We start from the raw sequence: 27,897 nt of genomic DNA, 5'->3' as shown, positions 1-27,897 counted from the left end.
ACTGGCATTTGTGTTTGTCCTTGGTTGTCTTGGAACATGCTCTGTAGGTCAGGTTAGCCTCAAGCTCAGAGATTTCTGTCTGACTCTGCCTCCTTAGTGCTGGGGTTAAAGGTGTGTGTTACCACTTTGCCTAGCTGAAATACTCATTTTCTGATTTGTGTGTTTTAAGCAGAATAGCCCACGTATAAAATATTAACAACCACAGGTTCTTGGTTTTCTTTCTTTTTTTATTTTTTCTTAAACACGTCCTAAGACCTGGAGCTCACTGTTCAGACCAGCCTGGCTTTGAATTTAGCCCAGGCTGGCCATGAGCCCAAAGTTCCAACTGCCTCTGCTGTTAGAGTGCAGGGACAAAAGGTGTGTGCCACCCACCGTCTTGGGTTCACACAGCTAGTCCTGATCTTTTAAAAAATAATGCTGATATTAATTTTCTGGTATTTTCAACAAAAAAGAAAACAGGGCTTCTCGTCACTATATACAGACTTGATAAGACATGTGATTGAAGGGTGATTATAACTGTTTAGCTTTTGATTATTTACTAATTATTTATGATTTTTGTCATTTTTGGCTACAGTTACCTTTTTGTACCTGAGTTAAAATAATATACTAATGTAGAAATTTTAAGATTCCTCTAATTTATGATTTTTTTAAAAAATAATATAACCTTTGATGAACATGACATCAATTATAACAGTGTCTTATATTCTTCTGGAAGAATATGTATTTACCATTGTTTTTTCAGTGAAAATAGTAATTCTTCCATAGCCTTTTGCCTCTGAATTTTTTAACAAATAAACTTGGAAGGTATAATGTTATATTTTTGTGTTACATTTACTTAGAACCTAGGTTGTCTAAATAACGTATTTAAGCCAACAATTTTATTTTGTTAACTATATATTCTATCATGACACATTATGCATACATAAACAATTCTTAATAACTTCCGTTGCTTTTATATACAGAAAAAAATTCATTGGCCTTATAAAAATGTAATTTTAATTTGACTGTTTTTAGAGACTTAAATAGTAAACTAGTAGTTACAGGATGCATTCATTATCTGATATCTTGTCACTCTTTTAGAAATACAGACATAGTGCCGTATAGATGCTTAGAGCTCTTCTTTTAGCAAAGAAGAATCTTTAAAAATCAAAACTTGGAATCTTGTAATTTATAAAGACATAAAAATTGAATATCCCTAAAATGAATGAATGTGTGTATGTATGTATGTACATACACACACACACACACACACACACACATACACACACACACCCTACCTTTGAGAGCGACTATGATGTGCTTGTCCAGGGTAGCATTAGCACAGAAGTAGTTAATGACTAGAGAGAATAGCATTAGCACACTGAAATTGAATGGGCTATAGGATCATAGGCTCTGTTCCTTGGCCTTCTCACACTATCTTTGTTTATTCAGTTACGTCATTTGTTGTCTCTAACTGGAATGTAAGATCCTGCCTTCTGGCTCTAACATTCTGTGTCACCTTTGTTATGGCTTTTTTTAGAGCTCTATGGTGTAGGAGATCCTTATTTAAAATGTTCTGTTTTCAGCTATTGATTTGCATACCAGCGAGAGGCAGTCTCCTTCCCTTTCCTGTGTGAGCAGGTTAATAAGGCATTCATTACTCATTCTGTTTCTAGATAGGATCATAATTTCTAACAGTGTTTTTGGCTTTTTAATTTTGTTTTTCTGATTGCTTGTTTGTTATTAGGCTCATTTCCTATTATTTTTCTTTAGTAGATGAGGTTCACTAAGACATAATCTTAGTGTTCATCGTGCAATTTAGAAGAGTCAGTTTGTATGGATTTTGGGTTCCTATTCTATCTTGTGTCAGCCTGATTATTTGTGGGGTTTTACTTTCCCTCCCATTGTTTTGCTTTCTCCCCTTCCCCTTCCCTCCCTTTCAGGAAAATGGAGGCTCTTTTTACCTTGGGCCCTGCCCAGGTTGCCTCCACAAGAATGGCCTAGCCTGTGCCTTTAATGCTTCTGCTAAGAGTCCTGACTGCTTTGGATGCTCTACCTGTCCCAAGATAAAATTTTGATCATTGAGATTCCAGGGGCAGTACCTTGTTGCCTGGATGAGTTTCCCAGAAACGTCCTGGAAAGCCTCAAGAAAGGAAACTTCAGAGCAAACAGAATCAACTAGGGATCATGACTATACATCCATCACATGCATACCAGCATGGGTGCAGCCGAGGCCTCCAAAATGATGCTTTGCCAGCCTCAGCTGGTTCTCAAGTGATGATGTCTTTGAAGTCTCTGTGGCCCGTGACTCCAGAGTTAAGGTAGTGGAGTTTCCCTTTAAAGCATCTCACAGCGGGCTTTGTAGGTGGGACACATCTCACCTCAGCATGCTTGCTGACTACTCAGGTCGAAGGTTGGCCTCAGCCCTTAGGTCCTTCAAATTATAATTGTAGCATATAGCAGGTTCTGTTGTAGGTTAGGATTATAGCTGTCATTCATTATTGATTTTTTTTTGTGTTTGAAATGTACTTTCAATTATGTATATATCTGTGTGTCGGTATGTGCATATGAGTGCAGGTGCCCACAGAGGCCAGGGATATTGGGTGCCCCTGGTGCTGGAGTTACAGATGGTTGTGAGCTGCCCGATGTTGGTGCTTGGGATTAAATTCATGTCCTGTTGATGAGCAGTACCTGTGCTTAATCATTGTCTCACATCTCCAGTTCTCCATCAGTTGTAATTTATGGGAAGTGAATCAGTTTCATGAGCAAGCTTGGCTGTAAATAAGACTTTCCTTTGGTAAAATAATGAGTCTCCACTAGTCTAGATTTAACCAGTGATGGAGAAAAACAACCATTCTCTGAAATTTTGTGGTTTGATTCTAAAGTGACTATAGTTGTTTCCCATAGTATATACACCGTTACTGAAGATGGTTGGCAGTTTGTAATTTTAATATGTATATTTGATTTTTCCTGTGATTTATTGTATAATTTATTACGTAATATTGTGTCATTATTTACATTAAAATTTACTAGGCCATGAGAGTTAATTAGGTAGATTTATACATTCTGACTTCCCAGTTAGACATATTCTTAAGAATTTAGAATTTGAGAGAAGAAAAATTATGTGGTTGCTTACAATTAACAATAAGGTTTTATAGTTAGCATTGAACTTTTAAAGAGTTTTGAATTTGTAGTCACAAATGGTTGTGTTGACATTTATAGTAAATAGATTCAGAAGGTAGTTCTGTTGGCTCTGTTAATGTCTTATCCAAATCATGTTATAAATCTGTAGCTTCTAGTGAAATAAATAGTTTTCTATTTCTAATCTAAAACTCAACACTTCATGTACAGGTTTTATACATATAGACTCATTTATCCAAAATTTGTTACCTAGTTTAACTTGAGAAAGATTTTCCAGGTTCATGAGAAGTACTGTTATAGTGTATAACTTTTCCATAAAAATCCTTTGGATCAGTTTTAAAGAACTTCCCTTTGTAATGGCTAACTATCTTAAGGAGGAAAATGTGTCAGATAGTCTTTATTTTTTAAACTGATTAGAGTAAATGATCTTTGTTACCTTTTTATTGTCAAAATAAGATATTGCAACCTTTACTTAGTCTACTGTTAGTTAAATGCTTCCTATATTCAGTACAAGCCAACACCACTCATCTACATGTGTAACAGCTTCCTCTGCTTTAGTTAAGAGTGTCTATACTTAATTAAAATACAAATCACAGCAGAAAACACAAGAAAAGCAAAGTCATGTCCATCTACATCATGTTTTGTGACTCTTAGGAGAAAGTACAAAATGACATATAATACACATTTATGGAAGTGATTCTCTATTTTGCTTCAGCCTACGTGTGTTTGTTCTGCATTTTGATTGCAAATATCATGTCTGTCAAAACAGAGGCCTTATTATATATATTATACTATATATATATATATATATATATATATATATATATATATATATATATATATATATTACTACTAATTACCCTGGTGTGAATTTTTCATTGAAATGAAACCGCTTCTTAAGAAAGGGAGAGAGGTGTTTCTTTTTCTTTCCATTTATTTGTCTGTCTGTCTGTCTGTCTGTCTATCTATCTATCTATCTATCTATCTATCTATCTATCTATCTATCTATTGCATATGAGTACACTGTCGTTGTCTTTAGACACACACGAAGAGGGCATCACATCTCATTACAGAGGGTTTCGAGCCACCATGTGGTTGCTGGGAATTGAACTCAGAACCTGTGGAACAGTCAATGCTCTTAACTGCCAAGCCATCTAGTTTCAAACCACGAAATAGCAAAGGCGTCCAGGCCTTGTAGCATATACCTTTAATTCCAGCATTCAGGAGGCAGAGGCAGAGGCAGAGGCAGAGGCAGAGGCAGAGGCAGAGGCAGGACTTTGTGAATGTCAAGCCAGCCAGGGTTATATAGTTATACCTTGTCTCAACAACAACAGCAAAAAACCCCAAATCAAATAAACAACAACAAAAAAGCTAGCAAAGGTTACATAGGCCCAAAATTGGTCAATCTTGATTGCCGAGTAGATGCTTATCTTACAGATGTCACGACAAACTGTTAGGATCTTGCCCCCTTCTTTGTGAGCTTTTCTCTCATAGTTTCTTTTTATTAGTTTATTATGATTTATGAATTCCTTGCAAAAGGATACTCAGACTGGTCCATGCCATGCCTTTTACAAAACCTTCATTATGTCTTTTTATTTTACATTTTTAGATAATTTTCTTTAGTACAAACTTGAAATTTTCCTAGGAGTTTATTTTTAGGACATTAGTAAAAGCTCTATTTTCTCTCTAAGCAATTTTTTATTAGCAAATTAGTTGAGAAGCATTTTGAGAAATTGTGTGAGCAAAGCTATTGTACTATATTTTTTCTGAAACTTAGAATTCATTTATGATAATTTGTGTTCTTTGACCATGTAATAAGGAACACTCATCCTTTCTCTACCGGAGCTTGACTATTACTAATGTCTGATGGTTGCTTCAGTACTTCATATTATGGTGTAATTGAAATTCAGGTCCAAACATTCTGTAATAGGAGATGCTGTTTCCTATTAGATATTGATTTTTTCTGAGAATTTGTTCTCGTTGAATAAAACCTTTTCTTTGGCATTTTATCTTGGAATGCCATTTGTCTGGATAAATGAACGTACTCTTGTTAGCCTATCTCTCCATGGTAGTTCCTGGATGATGGCAGCATCAACTTTCAATTGGCTAAAGTCGCTAATAAAATATATCCCTGAAAGTTGTCAGTATACTAGAGTATACTGGAACTGAAATGAGTGCAGTGAACATTTTTGTTCATTGGTAGCTTATGTTAAAACATGGTCTCTGCCAGTCTCTTACTTGTGTATAAAGTCTACGATAACATATATTTCTATTTTGATATAGAGATTTTGTTTTCAATCCAATGTACTTCAGCCCCCCAAATATAGCTTTTTATTTTTTCTCTAAAGAATTGCCAAGAAGATGCTTTTAGAAGAAATTAAAGCCAATCTTTCCTCTGATGAGGATGGATCTTCAGATGATGAACCTGAAGAGGGAGAGAAGAAAAGAATTGGAAAACAGAGTGAAGAAACACCAGGTGATGATGGTGAGCTTCTTTTATAGTTTAATTTATTAACCATTTAGTCTTTGAAGAATGTGTGATCAAGAAATTTCAGGAAATGCTATTTGAGGTTTTAGAAGGGGTTTAAAACTTTATTATCACAACTTATTTGAGTATCTAATGATAATTGCATATGGTATTTAAGTTGTTTGAGTTTCTGCCCATAAACTGTAAGGGCGGCTTTTCACGCTTTAAAATGATGCACACTGATGATAGCTCATATTTAGTAGCCAAGGCTGATAAACGATCCTCTGTCCACAGCTCATGGATACAAGGGGCTTTTCCATGAATTATGGCAATCATGAGAATGCACAATAGTTTTATAAAGGCATTTCAAAGAAAGTCTGTTGAAAGAGTGCTTCTTTAATGTATTTTCTTTATTTTAAAGGCTCCAACCAAGTCAATTCTGAATCGGATTCCGATTCTGAAGAATCTAAGAAGCCAAGATATAGACATAGACTTTTGAGGCATAAACTGTCTTTGAGTGATGGAGAATCTGGAGAAGAGAAAAAGACAAAGCCTAAAGAGCATAAAGAAACCAAAGGAAGAAATAGAAGGAAGGGTAAGACATTTTAATTGTGAATGCAAAGGAAAGCCTGGTGTTGTCAATGAGTTCTAGTAGTGAAATTTGAGTATATCTGCTCAGACACTTAATCACTGCTCCTAAGAATATCAGCACATTGGTGATTTCCTACTGAAAGGTGGTAGAACATTAAATTGATTTGGGTAGATTTGTGAGTTTATATGTAAAACATTTCAGATTATGTGTTCTTTGTATTGGAAATCTGAGTCCTTTGTTTTATTTCTGTCTGTTTTTAAGACAGAGTCTTATACTATAGCCCCGTCTGACAAAAACTGATGACCATCCGAGTACTGAGATTATGGTTTATGCCACTCTGCCCTGGATGAGTGAATCTTTTCACATTGCAAGTGCTTACTGTGTCTAGAACCAGATTAAGTATTGTGAATACAAAATGAATATAGAAATAATTGATATAATAGTTTTCTGTTTGGACTAACACCAGGAGTACTGAAATTCATAAAACTAGAACGTATTGTTTTGAATGAAATAAGCCAGAGAAAAATGTATTGCATATTCTCATGTGACATTTTAGTTCCTAAAGTTGAAAGTAGTGTTCGTTAGTGGTTAAGAAAGGGGAGAGTGGAGCAAACATAAGGGAATGTTGGCTAGCACGTGTGGTTGAAGGAATTTTTTCTATTCTCCTGTCCAGCAGTCTGACTGCACTAATTGACTGTATAGTTTAGACGTTTCCTAGGACTAGTGAGGGATTATGGTTTACAAACACAGAATTATGAATTGCTTTGATTTGAGCATTCTGCATCAAGTTGGATTCTGTGTCCTTTCCACATGTATGCATCATTGTTTGGACACTGCTTTACTTTACTTTCTGGCTTTGTAATATGTTCCAAGGTCATCTTCCTTTTCTTGCCCTATGTGTGCTGCCAGAAAGTTTGGCCTTCTGGAATTATTCTATTTCTATTCTCACACTTGTGATGCAGAAATGAAAGAGTAATAGCACTAGAGGTACCCTTCACACTCAATATCTGATCTCATGTTTGGTTCCTGTGTTTGACTAGAAAATTATAACATTTTTGCCATCAATGGTTTCTGTAGCTTTGGCATTCAGCCTGTCTTCCACTCAAAACCAGGACTGTTTTTAATGATTTCTATTGCTTTGATAAACACAATGACCAAAAACAAGTTGGGAAAGAGAGGGTTTACTTCACTGTACAACTTGAACTCAGGTCACTTCTGTTACTGAGGGAAGATGTGCAGGAACCTGGAGGTTGCGATTCAAGTAGAGGCCATAGAGAACATTTACTCGCTTACTTGTTCCTCATGGCTTACTCATTCTGCTTTCTTATACAACTCAGAACCACCTGCCCAAGGGCAGTGCCTTCTGCAGTGAGCTAATCTCCCTCTCCCAATCAATCCTTAATCAAGAAAATGTTCACGTTTTACACACAGGTCACTCCAGTAGGGATATTTTCTTCTCAGTTGAGGTTCTCTCTTCCCAAGTGAGTCAAACTTATGTCAAGTTGATCAGTCAACCAACCAAGCAAACAAATAAACAAGAACACAGGAAGAAAATGACCCAAGACAATCACCTGCTATTCTGTCTGCTGTTGTCCTCCCCATATAGAGGACTCATTATTTAGGTCTTGATTTGAACCGTGTGTGTGTGTGTGTGTGTGTGTGTGTGTGTGTGTGTGTGTGTGTGTGTGTGTGTGAGAGAGAGAGAGAGAGAGAGAGAGAGAGAGAGAGAGAGAGATTTCAATCTTGTGTGTGCTTTTGTGTTTGTGTATGTGCGCCTGTGTGCCACAGGCCTGTGTTTGTGAAAGGCTGGTGTATAAATAATGAGAGATCTTGGGGAAGGGGCCCATGTTAAAACACAACCTTGATTTATGTGTCACCTACACCTCATCTACATAGCTTAAAGGTAGTTTTCACTACTGGAACATCTCGATAGTCAGATTTTAGAGTATTTTAGATCTTCTGATCAGACACAGAGCCTGGAGGGATGGGTCCCTGTTAGTTGCTCTTTGAGAGGACTACATCTTTCAGAGGATAACTGTCTGTCCCTCCAGTCTCAGGGCATCTGACACCCTCTTCTGGCCTCAATGGCACTGCCTGTACATGGCACATAAACATCCATGCACAGGCAAAACCCTTGTACACATGACATAAATGTAGAGGTTAAAACAATGGAGAGCAGAGAAAGGAGATGACTCAGTATGGCCATGTGTGCTGGATCTCTGACATTCTAGCCAATGTGCCAACATCGAATGCATATCTGGTTCCTATTCTTTTTCAAGACAAGGTCTCACTATAAACTTGGAACTCATTCTGTAGACCAGGCTAGTCTTAAACTCAGAGATCTGCCTGCTTCTACCTCCTGATTGCTGGGATTAAAGGTGTGCACCACTGTGTGGTTTGTTTGAATGGTGCTTGTTACCTTTTGTAATACGAATTCATACACAGCCCCTCCCCCCATTCCTGATGTTCTTTATGTAATTCTCTAATGTTGAAATGTGAAATTACTAGGTGGAGTCTGTTTCTTTTGAAAAATATTTAGTAATTTATTTTTTTCTAAATTTAAGTGAGCAGTGAGGATTCAGAAGACACTGACTTTCAGGAGTCAGGTGTTAGTGAAGAAGTCAGTGAATCTGAGGATGAACAGCGGCCTAGAACAAGGTTAGTTTTATTTTTTTGTTTGCTTTTATATTTCAGTGTTAGAAATTGGACCATTGAGAGATGGCCTAGCAGGTAACGCTGCCTAGCGCTGAGACTGATAGATAACCAGAGCTTGTTTTCTAGGACCTACATGGTGAAAGGAGACAACCAAGTCCTGCTGGGTTTTCCTCTTTTTCCTGTGGTCCCTCCCTCTGCATAACATTAGGAATTAACATGAACTGACTATACTTTCAAATTGTTTGAAAAACAGCTTTGTAGCTAACACAATATGTAATATTTTGATTTGAAATTACTGTACTGAAGAGGAAGAGGTGTCAATGAGAAAACTCACTGGGTAAAGATTCTTGCTGATAAGTTGGATCCTTGGGGCTGCTCGAATGGAAAGAGAGAATGAGTGCGTGCACACACAAATTCAGTGAAGGAATTCAGGAAAAGGAGGATGGGGAATGAATTTAGTCAGTATATGACATGCTTGTATAAAAATATCTCCATGAAATGAGATCCAAGACATTGTACAAATGAATAGGTATTGATAAACATTGAGATAACAAGTAGTTATACTTAATCTATAGAACCCAGGGCCTTGTATGTTCTTTGGAAAGAGATACAGGCCCAGGCCTTCGTCATTGTCATCTTTTTCAGTCCGTCCGTCTGTTCCTCCCTCCCTCCCTCCCTCCCTCCCTCCCTCCCTCCTTCCTTCCTTCCTTCCTTCCTTCCTTCCTTCCTTCCTTCCTTCCTTCCTTCCTTCCTTCCTTCCTTCCTGTTTTATATAGTTTGGCCTCCTGGCCTTGAACTTATTACTATGTTGTCATGATGACCTTGAATTTCATTACTCTTACTTTCACTTCTTGGGTACTTAGTTGACAGATGTTTACCCCCACACCCAGTATATGTGTTTGGACCTAGGGTTCTGTCCCTTTTAGTTATACTACATAAGCTATACTCCTAACCCCTCATTATTTTTAATTGCTTGATTTGGTAGTGCTGGCAATGAAAACCCATGGTCCTATGCATGTTTTGCACATACTATATGTATATTGAGCAGTCCCAAATGGCTAGTGTTATTAACACTACTAAATTATACACTTAAAAATTGTTAAGATGCTAAGTGTGCTTTGTGCATGTTGTTCTTACTAAAATAATGACACGGACTATGTTTGCTACTTGGTACTGTAGCATATGCACAGCATACACTTGACCCTTGCATGTACTGTTCCCGAAGTAGTACAGAATTAATTTGAGGAACAGAAGCATTTTATTTTCCATTTAAATTTTTCTTCAGGTCTGCGAAGAAAGCAGAATTGGAGGAAAATCAGCGAAGTTATAAACAAAAGAAGAAAAGACGGCGCATTAAGGTTCAAGAGGATTCCTCCAGTGACAATAAGGCAAGAATGATGTTTATTGTTTGCTTCAATTAATAATAAATTCACTATTTTCTCTTTGAATTTCAGTCAGTAATTCCATTTGATTATATTTAATTTTAAAACTTATGGAAAGGATCTTTTTTTTTCCTTTTTTCTTGATTTTTTTATTTAGCCCCATAATCATTAATGTTTTATTTTCTTTTTGATTACTTTGAGTCATGAGATTATGAAATGACAATTCAAATGTTTGTTTTTGGTATGCATACAAGTTGTGAATGCTGTTGGGCCATGCAAATAATTACATGTTAAAAGATTTTTACCTATTTTTCTATATTGGTTATATCATTTGGCATTACCACCTCACATTTAGTGTTTTACATTTTCCTTATTTATTTAATAACAGTAGTTATAATGAGATAATGAGTATAAAATGGTATCTTCTTGTGGTCTTGAATTTTATTTTTCATTGTCCTGGACCACTTTTCATGTTTTTGTTAGGCCACTTGTGTATATTTTAAAAATAAATACCTATCTGACTCCTTTGCCCTCATTGTTTTCCTTCGTCAAGGTTTACTTGGGATTGTAATACTTCTTTATTTCTAGATATAATTAATAAAGCTTTCCATCTACCTCCTGTTGGCACATTTCATAGTGCAACATGAAGTGAATACGGTAGGACATTTTTACTCATTGTTTCTGTTTAAATCTCACAGAGCCATTCTGAGGAAGAAAGAAAGGATGATGATGATGAGGAGGATGAAGAGGAGGAAGATGAAAATGATGATTCTAAGTCACCTGGAAAAGGCAGAAAGAAAATTCGGAAGATTCTTAAAGATGATAAACTAAGAACAGAAACACAAAATGCCCTTAAAGAAGAGGAAGAGAGGCGAAAACGGATTGCAGAGAGGGAACGTGAAAGAGAGAAATTAAGAGAGGTAACCAAACTTCCAATTTGATATATAACTTTCATAGACATGTGTCATAGATGCATACAGATTTTCAAGAGTTGAATGTCATCATAACCTACAGATTTCTGGGTAAAATTCTTTTATACCAGTACTAGTATGCTTTGCTTTTTAGTCTGTGTATACTTAAGTACTTGGAAACACTTGAGACTGGTATGATCACCAAAATCATTGTAGTATACTTAATTAGGAACATAATTTCTTTTTAAAATTTTCTTTTAATTTTGAAAACCGTTATGTGCGGCTGTGCATTTGTGCCTAGGTGCCCATGTATGTATCAGACGGCACTTTGTGATTAATTCGCTCCTTTTGGCTTTATGTGGGTTCTGAGAATCTTACTCAGTTGTTAGGTTTGTACAGAGAGAACCTTTTTCTCCTCAGCTATTTGGCCATCCCTGAAATTCTTTTTTCTATTTTTTAAACACATTACTTTAGTTTCAGTTCGTGTGTGTGTGTGCGTCTGTCTGTCTGTCTGTCTGTCTGTCTGTCTGTCTGTCTGTCTGTCTGTCTGTCTGTTTTATATGTGTGGTTGGTTGCCCATTAAGGCCCAAGCATGGTGTCAGATCTGCTTAGGCATTAGAGCTGCCAGGCAAGGGTGCTAGGACTCACTGGTTCTCTTCTGCTATTAACCTCTGAGGCATCTCTCTATTATCCTTGCTTTGTGTATCCTCACATCACTAGATTTGGTTAATGTCTTTACTTTGTTCTAGATTTTGGGATAGTTCCCAGCAATAGCATCATCTTTCATCAATAGTTAAGATTATAACATAAGATTTTAACCATTAGTACAAGATGATATTAAACATTATTCCTTCAAGTAATATGATTTTGAGGAAGTTTTTTAAGGTGTCTTGCTTTGCATTTTCATGATTCTCACTTTTCTATATTGTGATTGTATATCTCTTGGGATTCATTTTCATGATTCTCACTTTTCTGTATTGTGATTGTATATCTTTTGGGATGGATACCTTGGTCACTTTCTACAGTGGTCCATGTGAGTGGCTTTCTTTGGTGAGCTTAGTCCTTAGTAACACTCAGAGACCATTTAATCGGAACACAAAATCAAGCCAGATAAAGGAATACTTGTAAGTCTGTTAAAACCACTGTGTATGTGGTAGCACACAGCTTTAATCTGAGCACTTAGGAAGCAGAGACTGGCAGATTTCTGTGAATTTGAGGCCAGCCTTGTCTACAGTGTGAATTTCAGGACAGCCAGACCTACAGAGAGAAACCATGTCTCCCAAAATGTTTAAGCCAACTACCACTCCACCAAGAACCACAGGAACAAAAGTAGCACAAATGGTGATTTAGAGTAAGCTATGAAGTTAATAATGTATAGGTAGTATTAATAATAAATTTAATTTAGAAAGGGATAAAGAAATCTTATTACATGAAAGAAAAGACCTTCCTATTTTTAAATAGCTGGTGCTGCTCATGGCCACATTGCATGCAGCAATGGCACAGGTCCAAAATGAAGACTGCTCCCTCCTGTTTGCCTCAGAGTGTGGGAGAAGCATGCAAAGCACTGAGATTTATGGTAGAGGGGAGTACCCACATTCCCTGGTATTTCACTTACTGGTTTCAGTGACTTCAGATCTGCCTGAGAGAGGGGTGATTGGGGATTGCAGACATCAAGGGCTTTGCCCTTATATGAACAAGTTAGCACACACTTAACCTCTTTGAAGATACAAATTTATTGTCTTACAATTAAAGAAGTTGGGTACGGCTCTGCTAAGTGTTTTACTAAATTTAAGCAATTAACCAGGGCTCTACTTTATAATTTGGTATTATTTTCCCAAATTACTCAGTGCCATAATATTTTAGCTTCTTAGAATTAGAATCTATATTTAGCCCCTTCTCTCCATTACATGGCTTCTCTCTCGCTTTCCCTTGCTGCCCATAGGAGAGCATTGCAGTCTCTTAAATGGCTAACTTTGAATACGTCAAGACCCCACTTAGAAGAGTATGTTTTGATTAAGTCTGAGTCAAATGATTATTCAAATCTGGGAACAGGAACATGGCGTGTGTGTGTGTGTGTGTGTGTGTGTGTGTGTGTGTGTGTGTGTGTGTGTGCGTGCGTGCGTATGTATATGTATTATGTCTCAGCGTAGACTCAAGGAAGACAGATTATACAGGATGTTTATAACAAAAGGCAAGAATCCTTGAATCTTGATGCCATTTTAATATTCTGCTCACCATATCATGTAAACAGGCCAAGACATTTACGAAATTTCTCCTTTTTCTAGTAGCTTTTTTTCCCCTGTAGTATATCTTATATCATCTATGCTATGACAAAATAGCTAATGTTCTTTTTGTGTGCTAAATCTATAATGGATGGTCCTTTATTTTCTACAGTACTTCTCATATTTTCAAGTATAGAACTAGAACTTCAGCTTCTTGAATAAATCTTGTGAATATATTTACATATGTGCATCATATATATATATATGTATATATATATATATATATATTTTCCACATCTTTATTAAATTGGGTATTTCTTATTTACATTTCAAATGTTATTCCCTTTCCCGGTTTCCAGGCTAACATCCCCCTAACTTGCTCCACTATGTTCATAGTAGCCTTACTTATAATATAAATTACCCTTTTTAAAGAGACCCTGATCACCTTTTATTCATGAAATTGCATAGTTTCTCATTTTGCTTCAGAATCATTTTGGATTGGAGAAGAAATAGATTATCACGTCAAGAGTTTTTGTTTTTCTGTTTTTAGAGACACAGTCTCGTGTAGCACAACTTGGCCATGAACTCAATACATAGTTTAGTCTATCCTGGAACCCCTGATTCTCCTGTCTTTACCTCCCAGGTAGTGAGAATATCAGCTTGTGTGACCATGTATGGCACTTATAAATTTTTGTTTTTGGGGGTTGGGGATTTATTTAGCTCAGTGGTAGAGTGCTTGCCTAGCAAGCGCAAGACCTGAGTTCGGTCCCCAGCTCCGAAAAAAATTTTTTTTATTTTCTATGTTAGAGACTTGAACCCATTTGACTGTCACATGTAAGGCAAGTTCTCTATTACCAAACCACATCCTGTCCTTACAATTTTGAAATCAAGAGTATTTGTTTTGTTTTTTTTTTATCAAACAATAAAACTATTCACTCAAATACTTCTTTTGTTAAAACAGTATATTAGTTTTGCTTAATATCATGGGCTATATATGGAAGCACTTTTCTAGGTCTAAATCTGTTCCTTTGTTCTCATCTATAAATTGTCAGAGTTAAAACAACAACTAAGTGTATAATCATACTTGTGCTTGTGTATGTTTGTTTGTTTATTTATTTATTGGGTATATATTTGTATGTGTGTATAGAGACTAGAATTCAGCCTTTAGTGTCATTCCTCAGAAACCATCAATCTTACTTGTGAGACAGTGACTCTCAGTGACTTGGAGCTTGTCAGGTGGGCTATGCAGGTTAGCCACTGAGTTACAGGAATCTACTGTTGCCTTTTTCCTCCTTTTCTTCCCTCCCACTTTCTGGCCTCCCCTCTCCTTACCTCCCCACCTTCATGCATTCTGGGTAATGGACTCAGGTCCACATGCTTGTACAGCAGGTACTGTACTGACTGAGAGAACAATTTACTCAACATTCTTCCTAATATAACTGCATTAGTAATATCCTGGGTCAGAGGGAATTTCTGCCATTACTATAGTGATTTCAACTCTACATAGGGTTTTGCATCTGGAAAACATAAATCTGGACTTTGTCATATTGGATGTGTTCTGTAGGAATAGTGGAGTCTTTGTTTTGGAAAATCTATCTTAAGATTTATATACCACCATTGCTTGAAAGAAATCTATGAGCTTAACCATCAATGATAACTTTTTTTTGGTAGGTGATAGAAATTGAGGATGCTTCGCCTACTAAATGTCCAATAACAACCAAGCTGGTTTTAGATGAAGATGAAGAAACCAAAGAACCATTAGTGCAGGTTCATAGAAACATGGTTATAAAATTGAAACCCCATCAAGTGGATGGTAAGAAGCTATTACATGATTTCATCACTTTGAGCTAAATTTTACCTATATTTTCTTTTCTTCGTTTTCAAAGCCTAGCATTTTGCCAATCACTAGAGATACATTGTTGAGCAAAAATAATATGATTGCAGCTGTTACTTATCCCACAAGGAAGTAAGGAAGGAGGAGTCTGGCCATCTGCAAGCATAGTGTGTTAAGTAGGCAAGAGATACTACTTCCAAGTGGGGATCTTACAGCAAATGGAGCTCTGCTGCATAGTGAGTGCTTGGCTAGACACTGAGGTGTAAGCACACTTAACCAAAAGCTTTCTATGGGAAATGACATTTCAACATTTTCAAGTAAGTGTTTAATTGGTTTTCCTACATTAGGATTACAGAGCTGTTCAATTGCTTACGCTCTGTTGTATTAGTATAGAACTACTTACTGAGGGAGTTTTAAATGTGTGTAGGAAGTGGTCCATAAGGAACCTCAAACAGTTCCTGCTTCTTGGATTATCAATCCTTCTCCGGCAGCCATCCTATGCTATAGGGAAATGTAATGTGATAGTTTAGGATAACTGAGCAAACACCCTTGTCTGCTTGTCTTTTGTTTCTGATTTATTAAAGGAGAACAAATAATGCTAATTGGATTTAAGAATTTCTTTAGCTCCAAGTGTTTTTTGAATGCTGTTTCTTGGGTGCGGGAGAGATGGCTCAGGGGCTCAGAGTATTTACTATAAATCTTTCAAAAAGAAAGAAAAAAGCTCTGCTGTTTCTCAGAAGTTTTGGTTTCTCATTCTTAGGTGTTCAGTTTATGTGGGATTGCTGCTGTGAGTCTGTGAAGAAGACAAAGAAGTCTCCAGGTTCAGGATGTATTCTTGCCCATTGCATGGGCCTTGGCAAGACCCTGCAGGTAAGAGCCACAGGAAGCATCTATTGTGTTCTGCCTGGTTTTAGGTAGATTGTGGAGATTTTGCAGTAAAGAAGAGTGACAAGATTCCTTCTCAAGTGTTGATGATTGTTTTGGAGAACGAATTTTTATAAAAGTACTTCCTGATACTGTGTTTAAAGGGGAGGACTGAGAGGACCAGCATCTTTAAAGAGGTGTTGATTGTGTACACACACACACACACACACACACACTCTTAATGGGCAAAAGAGGAGGAAATGATACACATGTATTATAATCTCAAGTGAAAGGAAAAATGCCCCATAAACAGTCCTGGTAGCACCGCGCAAGGCTGCTGCTATAGTTGAAGCAGTGTGGCTGCACGTGCAGCTACCCACCCCTTCCAGGATATTTGCATTTACCTAAGTCTCCAACTTTAACAGTCCGTGCTGGTAATAGGAATGCAAAGTCTTTTCTACTATTAAAACTGCTTCATTTCTTGGATTGGGTCAATATTATATTTTTTTTACTTGTATATTCTGTGTGTTGGAAATTATGATCTTCAGTTGGCTGGCTTGTTTAAAGTAAAACTGTTAAGTCATGATTGCTTGCTTTTTAAAATATGTTTTTGTGGCTACATGAATGAAAATGTAACTTTATTTACTTATAGGTGGTGAGTTTTCTTCACACAGTTCTTTTGTGTGACAAATTGGATTTCAGTACAGCTTTAGTGGTTTGTCCTCTTAACACTGCTTTGAATTGGATGAATGAATTTGAGAAGTGGCAGGAGGGATTAAATGATGCTGAAAAGCTTGAGGTAACATTTTGTACTGTTTCCTATTGAAACCATAGCATGAGATGCATAAGAGCCTTAATTATTACTGCATCTTTTATGGGAATATTTAGAACTCAGTTCATTTTCCTAGCCGCTGTTAAGCATTTTCATTTTTCAAGGTTTCTGAGTTGGCAACTGTGAAGCGTCCTCAGGAGAGAAGTTACATGCTCCAGAGATGGCAAGAAGACGGCGGTGTCATGATCATAGGGTATGAAATGTACCGAAATCTTGCTCAAGGAAGGAACGTGAAGAGTCGGAAACTGAAGGAAATATTTAACAAAGCTTTGGTTGATCCAGGTAAGTTGGTGCCTGTTGTGAGCCAGGCATGCTGGCACACACCTTTAATCCCAGCACTGTGGAAACAGAGGTGGGCAAGTTTCTGAATTTGATGCCAGCCTTGTCTACAGAACAAGTTTCTAGACAGCTAGAGCTACACAAAGAAAGCCTGCGTTAAACAGACAAAAACATTACATATAATTGAACACTTAAGTAGCTGGTGCTAGTTTCCTTTGTCCTTGAGATTTTATTTTTATTATTAATACTGACTATTTAATATAAAACTATCCCTTTTTTTTCTTTTTTCTTTTTTTTTTTTGGAGCTGGGGACCGAACCCAGGGCCTTGTGCTTCCTAGGCAAGCGCTCTACCACTGAGCTAAATCCCCAACCCCATAAAACTATCCTTAATGCTGCTAACTGTTCAGAGGTTCAGTGTTTAGGGATGTATGTGTAGGGATCTATGTGTTGGTGTATTATTAGGGAATTTTAAACTAGGACCAATGGTATCAGTCATTTCAGCAGATTTTTTCCCTACAGGATTTGTGGGAAATAATTTCAAACAATAGTTTTAAAAACTAGGCATGGTGATATGTGCCTGTATTTTCCGGCCTTCCTATTAGACCCAGTCTTCTGTGTCAGAAGCTGGCAGTGGATCACATTAGCCTTCTCATTCTCCTGCCTCCACTTCCTGAGTGGTGGAAGTAGAGGCGTACACCGTGACATCTCATTCACGTGGGGCTGTGGTGCTACAGAGTGAACCCAAGCCTCATGCGTGCTCGCTACATCCCAGCCCTTACTTAGTCTTTACAGAAGATTTACACGCTGGACATGGTGAGTCATTTTGGAGTCATTTCTGTAATCTTGTCACTCCTGAAGTGGAGGCACGAAGGCCATGCATATCTCAAACCTGAAGGGGGTGTGTACCAAAATGGATTAGTGGATTAGTGAGTGAAAGCTGTTACTCTGTGCGCCTTATGATTTGAGTTTAGTGTCTGGAATCCATGATGCAGGGAGAGTGCATTCCACAATCAGTTTAAGATTCCATTATTTATTTTATTTTTAGATTTCTTATTATTATTTAAAGAGAGTGAGTGTGGGAGTGTGGGGGAATGAGTAGAAATGAGTGGATGAATGAATGAATGAATGAGAGAGAGAGAGAGAGAGAGAGAGAGAGAGAGAGAGAATGAGAATGAGAATGAGAATGAGAATGAGAATGAATAGAGACCAGAGCACACGTTTTGACATTTTCTTCCAGCATTGGGCTGACATTGAGTTCATTGAGCTCAGGATTTGCAGTAGGGCATGAGCACTTTGACATGCTGAATCAGCTCTCTGACTCCTTTTATTTTATAAAATAGCATGCAGAGTAGTCCGAATACCGTTGGAAACTGGAGGCCAGCATGGTATTCCAGTATGTTTCTGCCTTCTCTCCTTTGTCCATTCATTTTTGATGTTCTTTAGCATTGTCTTTGACGCCTACTGGTGCATCTTGGCTAACAATTTAGTAATTAATTCATTTAACTCATGAGCACACTCCACCTTTACTGCCACTTCATCAGGGAATTTCATCAAAAATGCTGCCTCACCGTTAGATAAGAAGGCAGATCTCAGAGGAGGCACCCAAAACATTCACAAACAAGACTTAGTATTATGTGACAGAGATTGGAGGACAAGAGACAGGTCACCATAAAACCAAAATTAAAAAAAAAAAGTTCCTATGAGAAGCTAGTAGGAATTCAAAGGACAGCCAGAGTTCGTGGTGACATGGAAGCAGGGAAGAACTACTTAGCCATATAAATACCTTCGGTTCTATGCAGTTAAATACATCATTATTTAGCTTTCCCGGCACCAGTCCACCCAGGCTACTTGTGTACTGTCCAACTTCATCTGAAATGAATGTCTTTTTTTTTCGGAGCCGGGGACTGAACCCAGGGCCCTGCGCTTGCCACCACTGAGCTAAATCCCCAAAGCCATGAATGTCTTTTTTTTTAAAAAAAAAAAATATTTATTATATATAAGTACACTGAAGCTGTCTTCAGACACACCAGAAGAGGGCATCAGATCCCATTACAGATGGTTGTGAGCCACCATGTAGTTGCTGGGATTTGAACTCAGGACCTCAGGAAGAGCAGTCAGTGCTCTTAACCACTGAGCCATATCGCCAGGCAGAATGTAGGTGTTTTGGTTAGTTTGTTTGCTTGTTTTTGTTTTTGATGTATGCTAAAACTAAATTATGGTGAATCTTTAATAAAAATTCTAGATTTAGTTTTATCTGATAAGATGCTGACCGTATTTTTAAAATGTACTTTAGTTTAATTTTAAGTTATTTTTTTAAAAAAGTTTTAAATAAGTGTTTTGTATGCATGTATATCTGTGTACCATGTGTGTGCCTAGTGCCTGAAGAGGCCTGAAGGGGGAATTAGATGTCCCGTAAGTGAAGTTACAGATAGTTATGACCTGCCATTGACGGTCTAGAAATTGTACCTAGGTCCTTTGTGAGAGCAGCATGTGCTCTTAGCCTTCCAGATATCTGTTCAGTCTTCGCGTTCATTTATTTTATAAATTACATACCAAAATTATCTTCAGGATGACTTCAACAGTACTTTGCTTTTTCCATTATTTTGTTACATTGTTTTTTTTGTTTGTTTGTTTGTTTTGTTTTGTTTTTAGCCTTCACTTTTTTTATTCTGTGTGCACAAAGACTAGCATGATTGGTATCACTGAGTAGGCAGTCGGTTTTACTGGGTAGACAGTTGAATCATCCATTCAGGTCGCTTAGTCCAACTTCATAAAGCCTTCCCGTACTGACGGAAGCACTGTCTGCACATGTTCAGCCCGTATTTATGGGTCAGACCATGGCCGTTAGAGCAGACACGGCAAGAGCGAGAACCCTGGTCGAACTTCGCAGGTGACTCCAGTAGAGCTGCTGGTGACCCATCTTGCCTTCAGACACCCAAGGAGGAAAAAGGAATGAGCTCTGTATTTTCTTTATGACAGGGTTTTTCTATGTTGCCTAGGCTGGCCTTGAATGCTTGATCCTACCCTCATCCCTGTTACCTTTTCTGACGATTAGAGATGGTTTGAGTTTTCAAAGTTTTTGTAATGCAATGAGTATCTTATAATGTCATGTATATAACACACACACACACACACACACACACACACACACACACACACACACACACATCAAGAACAATGTATTAAAGCATAAAATCTAAGATTTAGTGATATTAATATCTTATATATGTAAATTCCCTTTACATCAATATGTTCTGAATTTCCATCAATAAGTGAAATAATAGTTTCTTTTTTCCTCAAGTGACTTTTATGGTGTGACATAAATTGGCTGCACTAAAGATGTATATGACAGGTGAATATTTGGAAAGTTGGGTTTGTATAATATAGAAGAAATATCCTAACTCAAGCCTAGGATAAAAGCTTTATGTCAGGGCCAGACAAGCAGACTTGAGGCATCATAGTCCTAGACAGGAGGTTTTAAAGTAGGAGAAACAGCTTGTCAGGTTAGAATCTGGAAAATTGGGAAGATTTTAGTACGATGACTATTTAGATTGACTGGAATTGTTAGTAATGTATACTGATCTCAGCTCCTCCTCTGGCTTCGTATTGGTACTTAATCATTTCTACTAGTGGCAAACAGTGACTACAGTCGTTTAAGTAGTGCTTTTGATGGTGAGGATTAAACCTCAGGGCTGGTAGGGTTACCACTTAGCTGCATCTCTAGCCCTGGCTGTGATTTTTCAAAATAATACCAATAGGTGGCACTGTAACATTTTGGAAAGGAAACGTTGTAGAGTGATACATTTGTTTGGGCCTTAGTTGTCTTTAAAAAGTGTTTTCCTATTCACTTAAATTAGTCTGGCGGAGGTTTTCTTATTTTAATGATTTTTAGAAGGTGATTTTAGAAGAATACTTTTAAGGTTTTTTTTTTAGGTTTAGAAGACAAAATCTGCATTTATATGTATGAACAATATTCAAAGCATTGTTGTATTTTAGTAATACTGCCTGCGTCTTTCACTTTTAATGATTCCATCAAAAGACACAGGAAAACCTGGAGTCTTTATACTAACCCATCAATCTCAATATTGCCACACCCACACCCCCAAGTGTGCCTGCATGGACATAGCATTTTAATAGTGAAATAGTAGTGTATATGCCTTCTAGCCAATTTGAGGTTTTTATATGCAAGTGATTTTCATAGTGTCAGTAGCTATAGACTTATAATGGCCTTTGTTGGATCCATTTTCTTTCTGACTTGATGATTATGTGAAAGTCATGCATTCAGGAGTAAGTGTATTTCAAACTTAGAAATTTAATTTTTGTAGGCTGGGGATACTCAGCAGGATATTGTCTAAAAGTACAAACCTTAACACTGGGGTTCCATGGCACATATCTACAATCCGAAGGCTTGGGACAGGGAGGCAGGAGGAGCAGTAAGCACGTCATTCTCCTGAATTTAGTGGAAACCAAGCCAGCCTTAGTATATATGAGATTCTAGTTCCTCTTCTGCTCGAGGTGGAACCTAGATCCTATCGACGAGCAGCACCTTTTTTTTTTTTTTTTTTTTTTGTTCTTTTTTTTTCCGGAGCTGGGGACCGAACCCAGGGCCTGGCGCTTCCTAGGTAAGTGCTCTACCACTGAGCTAAATCCCCAGCCTCGCAGCACCTTCTTATAATCACTGAGCCATGTCTTCATTCAGCTCCTATATTGTGTCTTATAGCACTTGATATTTTTGTTTTCATGTTTATTTAAACTCTTTTGTGTCTTAGGCAATAATTTTAATATAATCTAATGCCACAGGATTATTTTAAAATATATTTTCCTTCTATTTGTTATGCTATTCTGTAATCATTTTAATATGTCTTAGTTCTAAAAGTTTAATCCCTTAAAAGGTATTTTCTTTATGAAATATCCAAATCTGTTGAAGATAATCTTTACTGGTATTCTATTTCTCCCCCTCTGTCTCCATACAGGCTTTCTCTTTCTAGCCTTGGCTCTCCTGTAACCCTGTGGAAAAAGTCTGCCTCTGTCTCCTAAGTGCTAGAATTGAGGGTTTGTGCCACCATGCTTGACTGGTTTGGTAAAATCTTTAAGCTATATTCTTCACAGCGTTTGGCGATCTTTAGTAGTACTTTAATATTAGTTTACGAGGACTTTATTAATATTAACTAGTGCCATTTCAGTCATGCACAATGGTACATAGAATATGAATATGCTCCCAATGATATTGCTTTACTTTCTAGATCACAGGTATAAAATGATGAACTATATATACTTTCATGTGCAACCTTTCTAGCTTTATCGTTTCTTTTATTTTCATTTTAATTAAGTGTTGTTTTTATATATAATTTTATAGGCCCTGATTTTGTTGTCTGTGATGAAGGCCATATTCTAAAAAATGAAGCATCTGCTGTTTCAAAAGCTATGAACTCTATAAAATCGAGGAGGAGGATCATTTTAACAGGAACACCACTTCAAAATAACCTAATTGAGTGTGAGTTAATATTATGTCATTCTGCTGTAGAATGCTGCCATTGACTCATATTTTTGTAAATTTGACCATTTCGTTTTCTTCTTTTTGTTGTAGTCTGTGACCATAATGTATAGTTGATTCTTCTGTAAAAGAACAAGTTGTTTTTCAAGTGAAATGCTTTGTAAATCTGAGTAGCAAGCCACTGTGAAGATATGTGACATTGTCATTGTTTAGATATAACTAAAGGAAGAGAAATCCTTAAAAAGTATGAGAATACTTTAGTAAATTACTTCAAAATATACAAAATGTGTATGTGCTTATTAAAGAGGTCTGATAGTGGTATATATCCAGTTTGGAGGAAGTACCAGTAAGGACACAAACACTCCAGCTTTGATAGTGTATACCTCTAATCCCAGGACGCAGAGGCAGGTGGATCTCTGTAAGTTCAAGAATAGCCAGTAATACATAGTGAGACTTTGTCTCTCCCTGTAAAAATCAAAATAAAAAAGAAATGCCTGTTGTGAACATTTTGGAAAGTGGAGATGAGAACAAAAACTTCCAGCAACTCTTTCCCAGAATAGCATCTGCTCAGACAGAAGCGAAAGTGAAATGCATAGAGAAGTGCCTTGTGATGATCCCTCATTGTCACGTGACGCACAGGGGCTTATTTAGCAAATTGCAATTGGGATTATAGAGTTGCACATTCTCTAGTGTGTTTGGCTTTTTATTCGTTTTTTTTTCTATTTCTCTTCTATTCTTTTACAGAATGCTATTTTCCATTGAGTGTGCTTCTTATAGGACAGTTGATGGCGCCTTAAGAGACTTGAGCAGCTGAATTAAGAACTGAATTAGCTGTATAGCTTCGCCATAATAGCTTGTCCTCCATTTGTCTTACTTTCATGTGGTACTTAATTTTTTCTTTACAAGGCACTCTCACTGACCATAAAATCATCATTGCACTTATGTACACAATACAGTTACGTATACTTGCTTTATGCTTTACAGGTTATAAATAGTAGTTTAGAATCAACTGCTTTGTAACAAAATAGGTTTAGGAGGGTGACGGATGATCTTTTTCAGTTTCTTAGATGGTTTAGCTAGTTCTAGATCAGATTTGCAACCAGATTTTATCCTAAGCATAGCTTTCCCCCTTGCCCCTTTTACTGCCTCCCAATTCCCTTCCTGATAATACTTTCTATGAGATGAGTATTTGGCAGTAGGAATATTTTAGAGAATTTTTCTGGGTCTTTCTATCATTAATATTATTAATGAATTAATATCTTGTCTCTTAGATCATTGCATGGTTAACTTTATCAAGGAGAATTTGCTTGGATCCATCAAGGAATTCAGGAATAGATTTATAAATCCAATCCAAAACGGACAGTGTGCAGACTCTACCATGGTAGATGTGAGAGTGATGAAAAAACGTGCTCATATTCTCTATGAGATGTTAGCCGGATGTGTTCAGGTACAGAGATGCTCCACAGAAACCGACATAATGGAGTCCCACATCAATTTTTGACTTTAGGCTTGAGCTACTTTGTCTCATTTTCTTTTTGTAATTTAGTAATTATAACTCTTTGCATTATAGCTGTTATGATTAAGACATACTTATGTATACTTGACATGGTATTTAGACCTCACTGTTTGAATAGTTGTAGTTGAGACTAGTATGACCTAAGAGAGGAACTATTTTTAACGTAATTGTTGGGGGTTGGCAAGATGGCTTAGTGGTTAAAGGTCCTTGCCACACAAGTCTGGCAACCCAAGGTTAATTTCTGGAATCCATGTAAAGTTGGAAAGAGAAAAAGTTGCTCCACCAAAGTCATTCTCTGGGCTCTACATGGGTACTGTGACAGACACATTGTTCATATATTCATTCACACCTCCTTTCATAGATACAAGTCATGCACTCATGCATACACCAGTTCTATAGTGAACAGGTTAGTAATGTTATGTAAAATCAGACTGTCTGAATCTAAATGTACAGATTTTAGGTAAGTATGTAAAGATGGAGCTATCAATTCTGAGATTTCAAGACCTACATTCTCTCTTACAACACTAGAAGGTAAAGGTAGCTACAAAAATCTTCTACAGGAACAACAATGCTGTTTTTGAGTATGACTATAGTGCTATCATAGCAGATAATTGTGTTTGATCATTTTGGCTGTATGTACTATTAAGCACTTCTCTTCTGTATTACTATTACCACCCAAGCAGTAAGTTGGTTTTTCTGTTTAAGTAGTTATTTATATTTAATAATTATTAGTATTTGTGGGGTTTTTTCTGTCCGTCTAAGAAAATTGTTTCATTAGTGTTTTATACATATCTTATTTTCTCAGAGGGTACAAATATTACTTCAGAAATTATGTTTTGGCATACAACTCAGATTGCATTAGAATTTTGATTTTTGTGTGTGTGTGTGGGGGGGGGGTATTCCTTTTTTTCTCCTTCGAGATGGTTTTTATTTTTATGTAGCCTAGGCTTGCCTGGAACCCTAGATGCTCCTGCCTCAGCCCTCTCAAGTGTTAGAGTCGTAAGCATGTACTTCAACACTTGGCTACGTGACACTTTGATTCCTATGCTTGCCTATACTTTTAGTGGTCTTCACATGACTCTGGGGCATCACCAATTTTTTTCTACTTTTTTTTTAAATACAGAGAAGACCATCTTGAAAACTTGGATTTTGTTAAGTGATCATATGACCACTTGAATTTAAAACCTGATGCCATGTTGCAATATCTTTTTTACCTATGTACCATAACACGTAGTCATATGAAATATATTAAGTATAATAGTATGTGGTCTCTGTTATGAATTGAGAGGGAAACTATCCTTAAAAAATATTGACTATGTGTCTTTCAACTCAGAGTTATTCAAGCAGTTCATTCTGGTTACATATTTGGATCACTGATTTGCATTTTTGTCTTGTTAATTGCAGAGGAAAGATTACACAGCATTAACCAAGTTCTTGCCTCCAAAACATGAATACGTGTTAGCTGTTAGGATGACTGCTATTCAGTGCAAGCTCTATCAATACTACTTGGACCATTTAACAGGTAACAAATACATTCAGTTGTTTTCATCTTCTCTATGAGTGTGTTCTTTTTCTGAGGATATGGTCTTAGTAGTTTTTCATGTATTTTGCTTTCGTTTAGTTTTCTATTTGAACAAAATATGCTTAAAATTGCAATGTTTATGATTAAAATCACTGTCAATGCTAAACTGAAGGGGCAAACTTAAAGCAGTAATGGTTTTTGTTTGCTTGCTTTGTTTTTTTAGACAGGGTTTCTCTGTGTAACCCTGGCTAATGAAATCATGTTTAGTAGAAGTGCTCTTACCTTTTGTATATGGGGCCTAGCTTGACTTTCAGCACCCCCCCCTCCAAACAACACAAGAAAATCCCCAGAAATCTCTGTATTATATGTAAATAAGGCTTTAATTTGTTAAGAGTAATTTATGGAGGTGGTGGTTTCAGTTGGTTAAAAGTACTGGCCATTCTTTCAGAGGATCCAGGTCCAATTCCCAGCACCCAGATGGCAACTCGAAACTGTAATTCCAGTTACAGGGAATCTGTCACCCTCACAGACACATATGCAGGCAGAACACCAGTGTGTGTTAAAATAAATGAAGTGTTTTTAAACAATGGAAAAGAACTAGTTTATGCTGGCTGTTCCAGCAGACGCAGGTGGTTCTTTGAATTCAAGGCCTGGCTAGTCTACACAGTAAGTTCCAGGACCTCCAGGCCTATACAGAGCAACCCTGCCTTGAACAAAAGAAACAAAGTAGTATTTCTGAAGCATATGCAATAGAGGGAGAATAAAATTCCAGGACAGTTTTAAAAATATTCAGCTACATAGATTTTGAAAGGTATATAGATTAAATCAAGTTCACAAAATTTAAAGGTAGAATACAAGGGGAGGGCAGGAGAGATTGCTCAGTGGCTAAGAGCACTGACTGCTCTTCCAGAGGTCATGAATTCAATTTCTAGCAACTACATGGTGACTCACAACCATCTGTAATGGGATCTGATGCCCTCTTCTGGTGTCTGAAGACAGCTATACTGTACTCATATACATTAAATATATTAAATAAGGGGTCACTTATGTACACTATCAGATCATCTGCAAACAGCGATACCTTGACTTCTTCCTTAACAATTTATATCCCCTTGATCTCCTTTTGTTATCTAATTTCTCTAATTAGAACTTTGAGGACTATATTGAGTAAACAGAGAATGGGCAACCTTGTCTTACCCTGGATTTTAGTGGGATTACTTTAAGTTTCTCTACATTTAATTTCATGTTGGCTGTTAGTTTGCTATATATTGCTTTTTATCTTTAGGTATATGCCATGAATTTCTGATCTCTCCAGGATTTAACATGAAGGGGTATTGTGTTTTGTAAATGGCTTTTTCAGCATCTAAATGAAATGATCATGTGGCCTTTTTACTTCATTTAGTCTATAGAGTATGTTATGTTGATGAATTTTCATATATTTAACCATCCTTGCATTCCTGGAATGAAGCCTACTTGATTGTGCTGAATGATGGTTTTTATGTGTTTGAGGTTTCAGTTTGGAAGAATTCTATTGAGTATTTTTGGATCGATATTCATGAAGGACATTGGTTTGAAGTTCCTTGTTGAGTCTTTGTGTGATTTATATATAAGAGTGATTGTGGCTTCATAGAATGAATTAGGTAGTGTTTTTCTGTTTCTATTTTGTGGAATAGTTTGAGGAATATTGATATTAGCTCTTTTTTGAAGGTCTGATAGAACTCAGACCAGTATAAATTAGATACCCTTATGGAACACTGTCCACCAGCTATAGAACACATACTTAAGTGCATGTATAACATTGTCTAAAATACACACACACATACACACACACACACACACACACACAAAGTTAGAGAATAAGACAAGCCTCATTAAGCTTAAAGAATAAAATGACACAAAATATTTTCTTTTTATTGTATGTATTTAACATATGTAATAGGTTTTGATGTATATAGCTATATAGCAGGATAATTAATATAGCCGACCAAGTGTACCTGTCCTTTTCTTGTATGTTTTGTATAGGTAAAAGTACTTAAAATGCACTCAGCGTTTTACAATATGCACTATATTTTTAACTATAATACTTTAATGTTCATTACATGACTGAAAGTTTGTATCTGTTGCCCTCCATCTCTTCGTTTTCTCCACCCCCTGCTCTTGGCAGAAATTCTATATTTCTGTGGATTTTAGGTCTTTTTATTTTACT

The 27,897-nt window shown here is 36.9% G+C and overlaps 1 protein-coding gene and 1 pseudogene across 45 annotated transcripts in view; one reads left to right on the top strand and one right to left on the bottom strand.

Moving 5' to 3' along the window:
- Window positions 1-27,897, top strand: part of Atrx (ATRX, chromatin remodeler) — a 146,334-nt gene that overhangs the window by 78,817 nt on the left and 39,620 nt on the right. For 44 of the 45 annotated variants that reach the window (NM_001105757.2, XM_087599093.1, XM_087599092.1 and 41 more), the window contains 12 exons: window positions 5,469-5,605; window positions 6,009-6,182; window positions 8,744-8,837; window positions 10,120-10,222; window positions 10,915-11,136; window positions 15,021-15,162; window positions 15,944-16,053; window positions 16,700-16,846; window positions 16,984-17,161; window positions 22,516-22,653; window positions 23,925-24,100; window positions 25,574-25,691. In NM_001105757.2, the coding sequence (NP_001099227.2) occupies window positions 5,469-5,605; window positions 6,009-6,182; window positions 8,744-8,837; window positions 10,120-10,222; window positions 10,915-11,136; window positions 15,021-15,162; window positions 15,944-16,053; window positions 16,700-16,846; window positions 16,984-17,161; window positions 22,516-22,653; window positions 23,925-24,100; window positions 25,574-25,691 (1,739 nt within the window). Of the gene's footprint in view, window positions 1-386; window positions 2,301-5,468; window positions 5,606-6,008; window positions 6,183-8,743; window positions 8,838-10,119; window positions 10,223-10,914; window positions 11,137-15,020; window positions 15,163-15,943; window positions 16,054-16,699; window positions 16,847-16,983; window positions 17,162-22,515; window positions 22,654-23,924; window positions 24,101-25,573; window positions 25,692-27,897 lie in introns of those variants that run through there. The other variant, XM_087599097.1, reaches the window with a different exon arrangement.
- LOC147998270 (small ribosomal subunit protein uS14 pseudogene) lies at window positions 19,917-20,110 on the bottom strand (annotated as a pseudogene).

Source organism: Rattus norvegicus, chromosome X, assembly GCF_021556685.1.
Source record: "Rattus norvegicus strain SHRSP/BbbUtx chromosome X, alternate assembly SHRSP_T2T, whole genome shotgun sequence".
Taxonomy (NCBI): Eukaryota; Metazoa; Chordata; class Mammalia; order Rodentia; family Muridae; genus Rattus; species Rattus norvegicus.
This window is presented reverse-complemented; position numbering and strand designations above follow the sequence as displayed.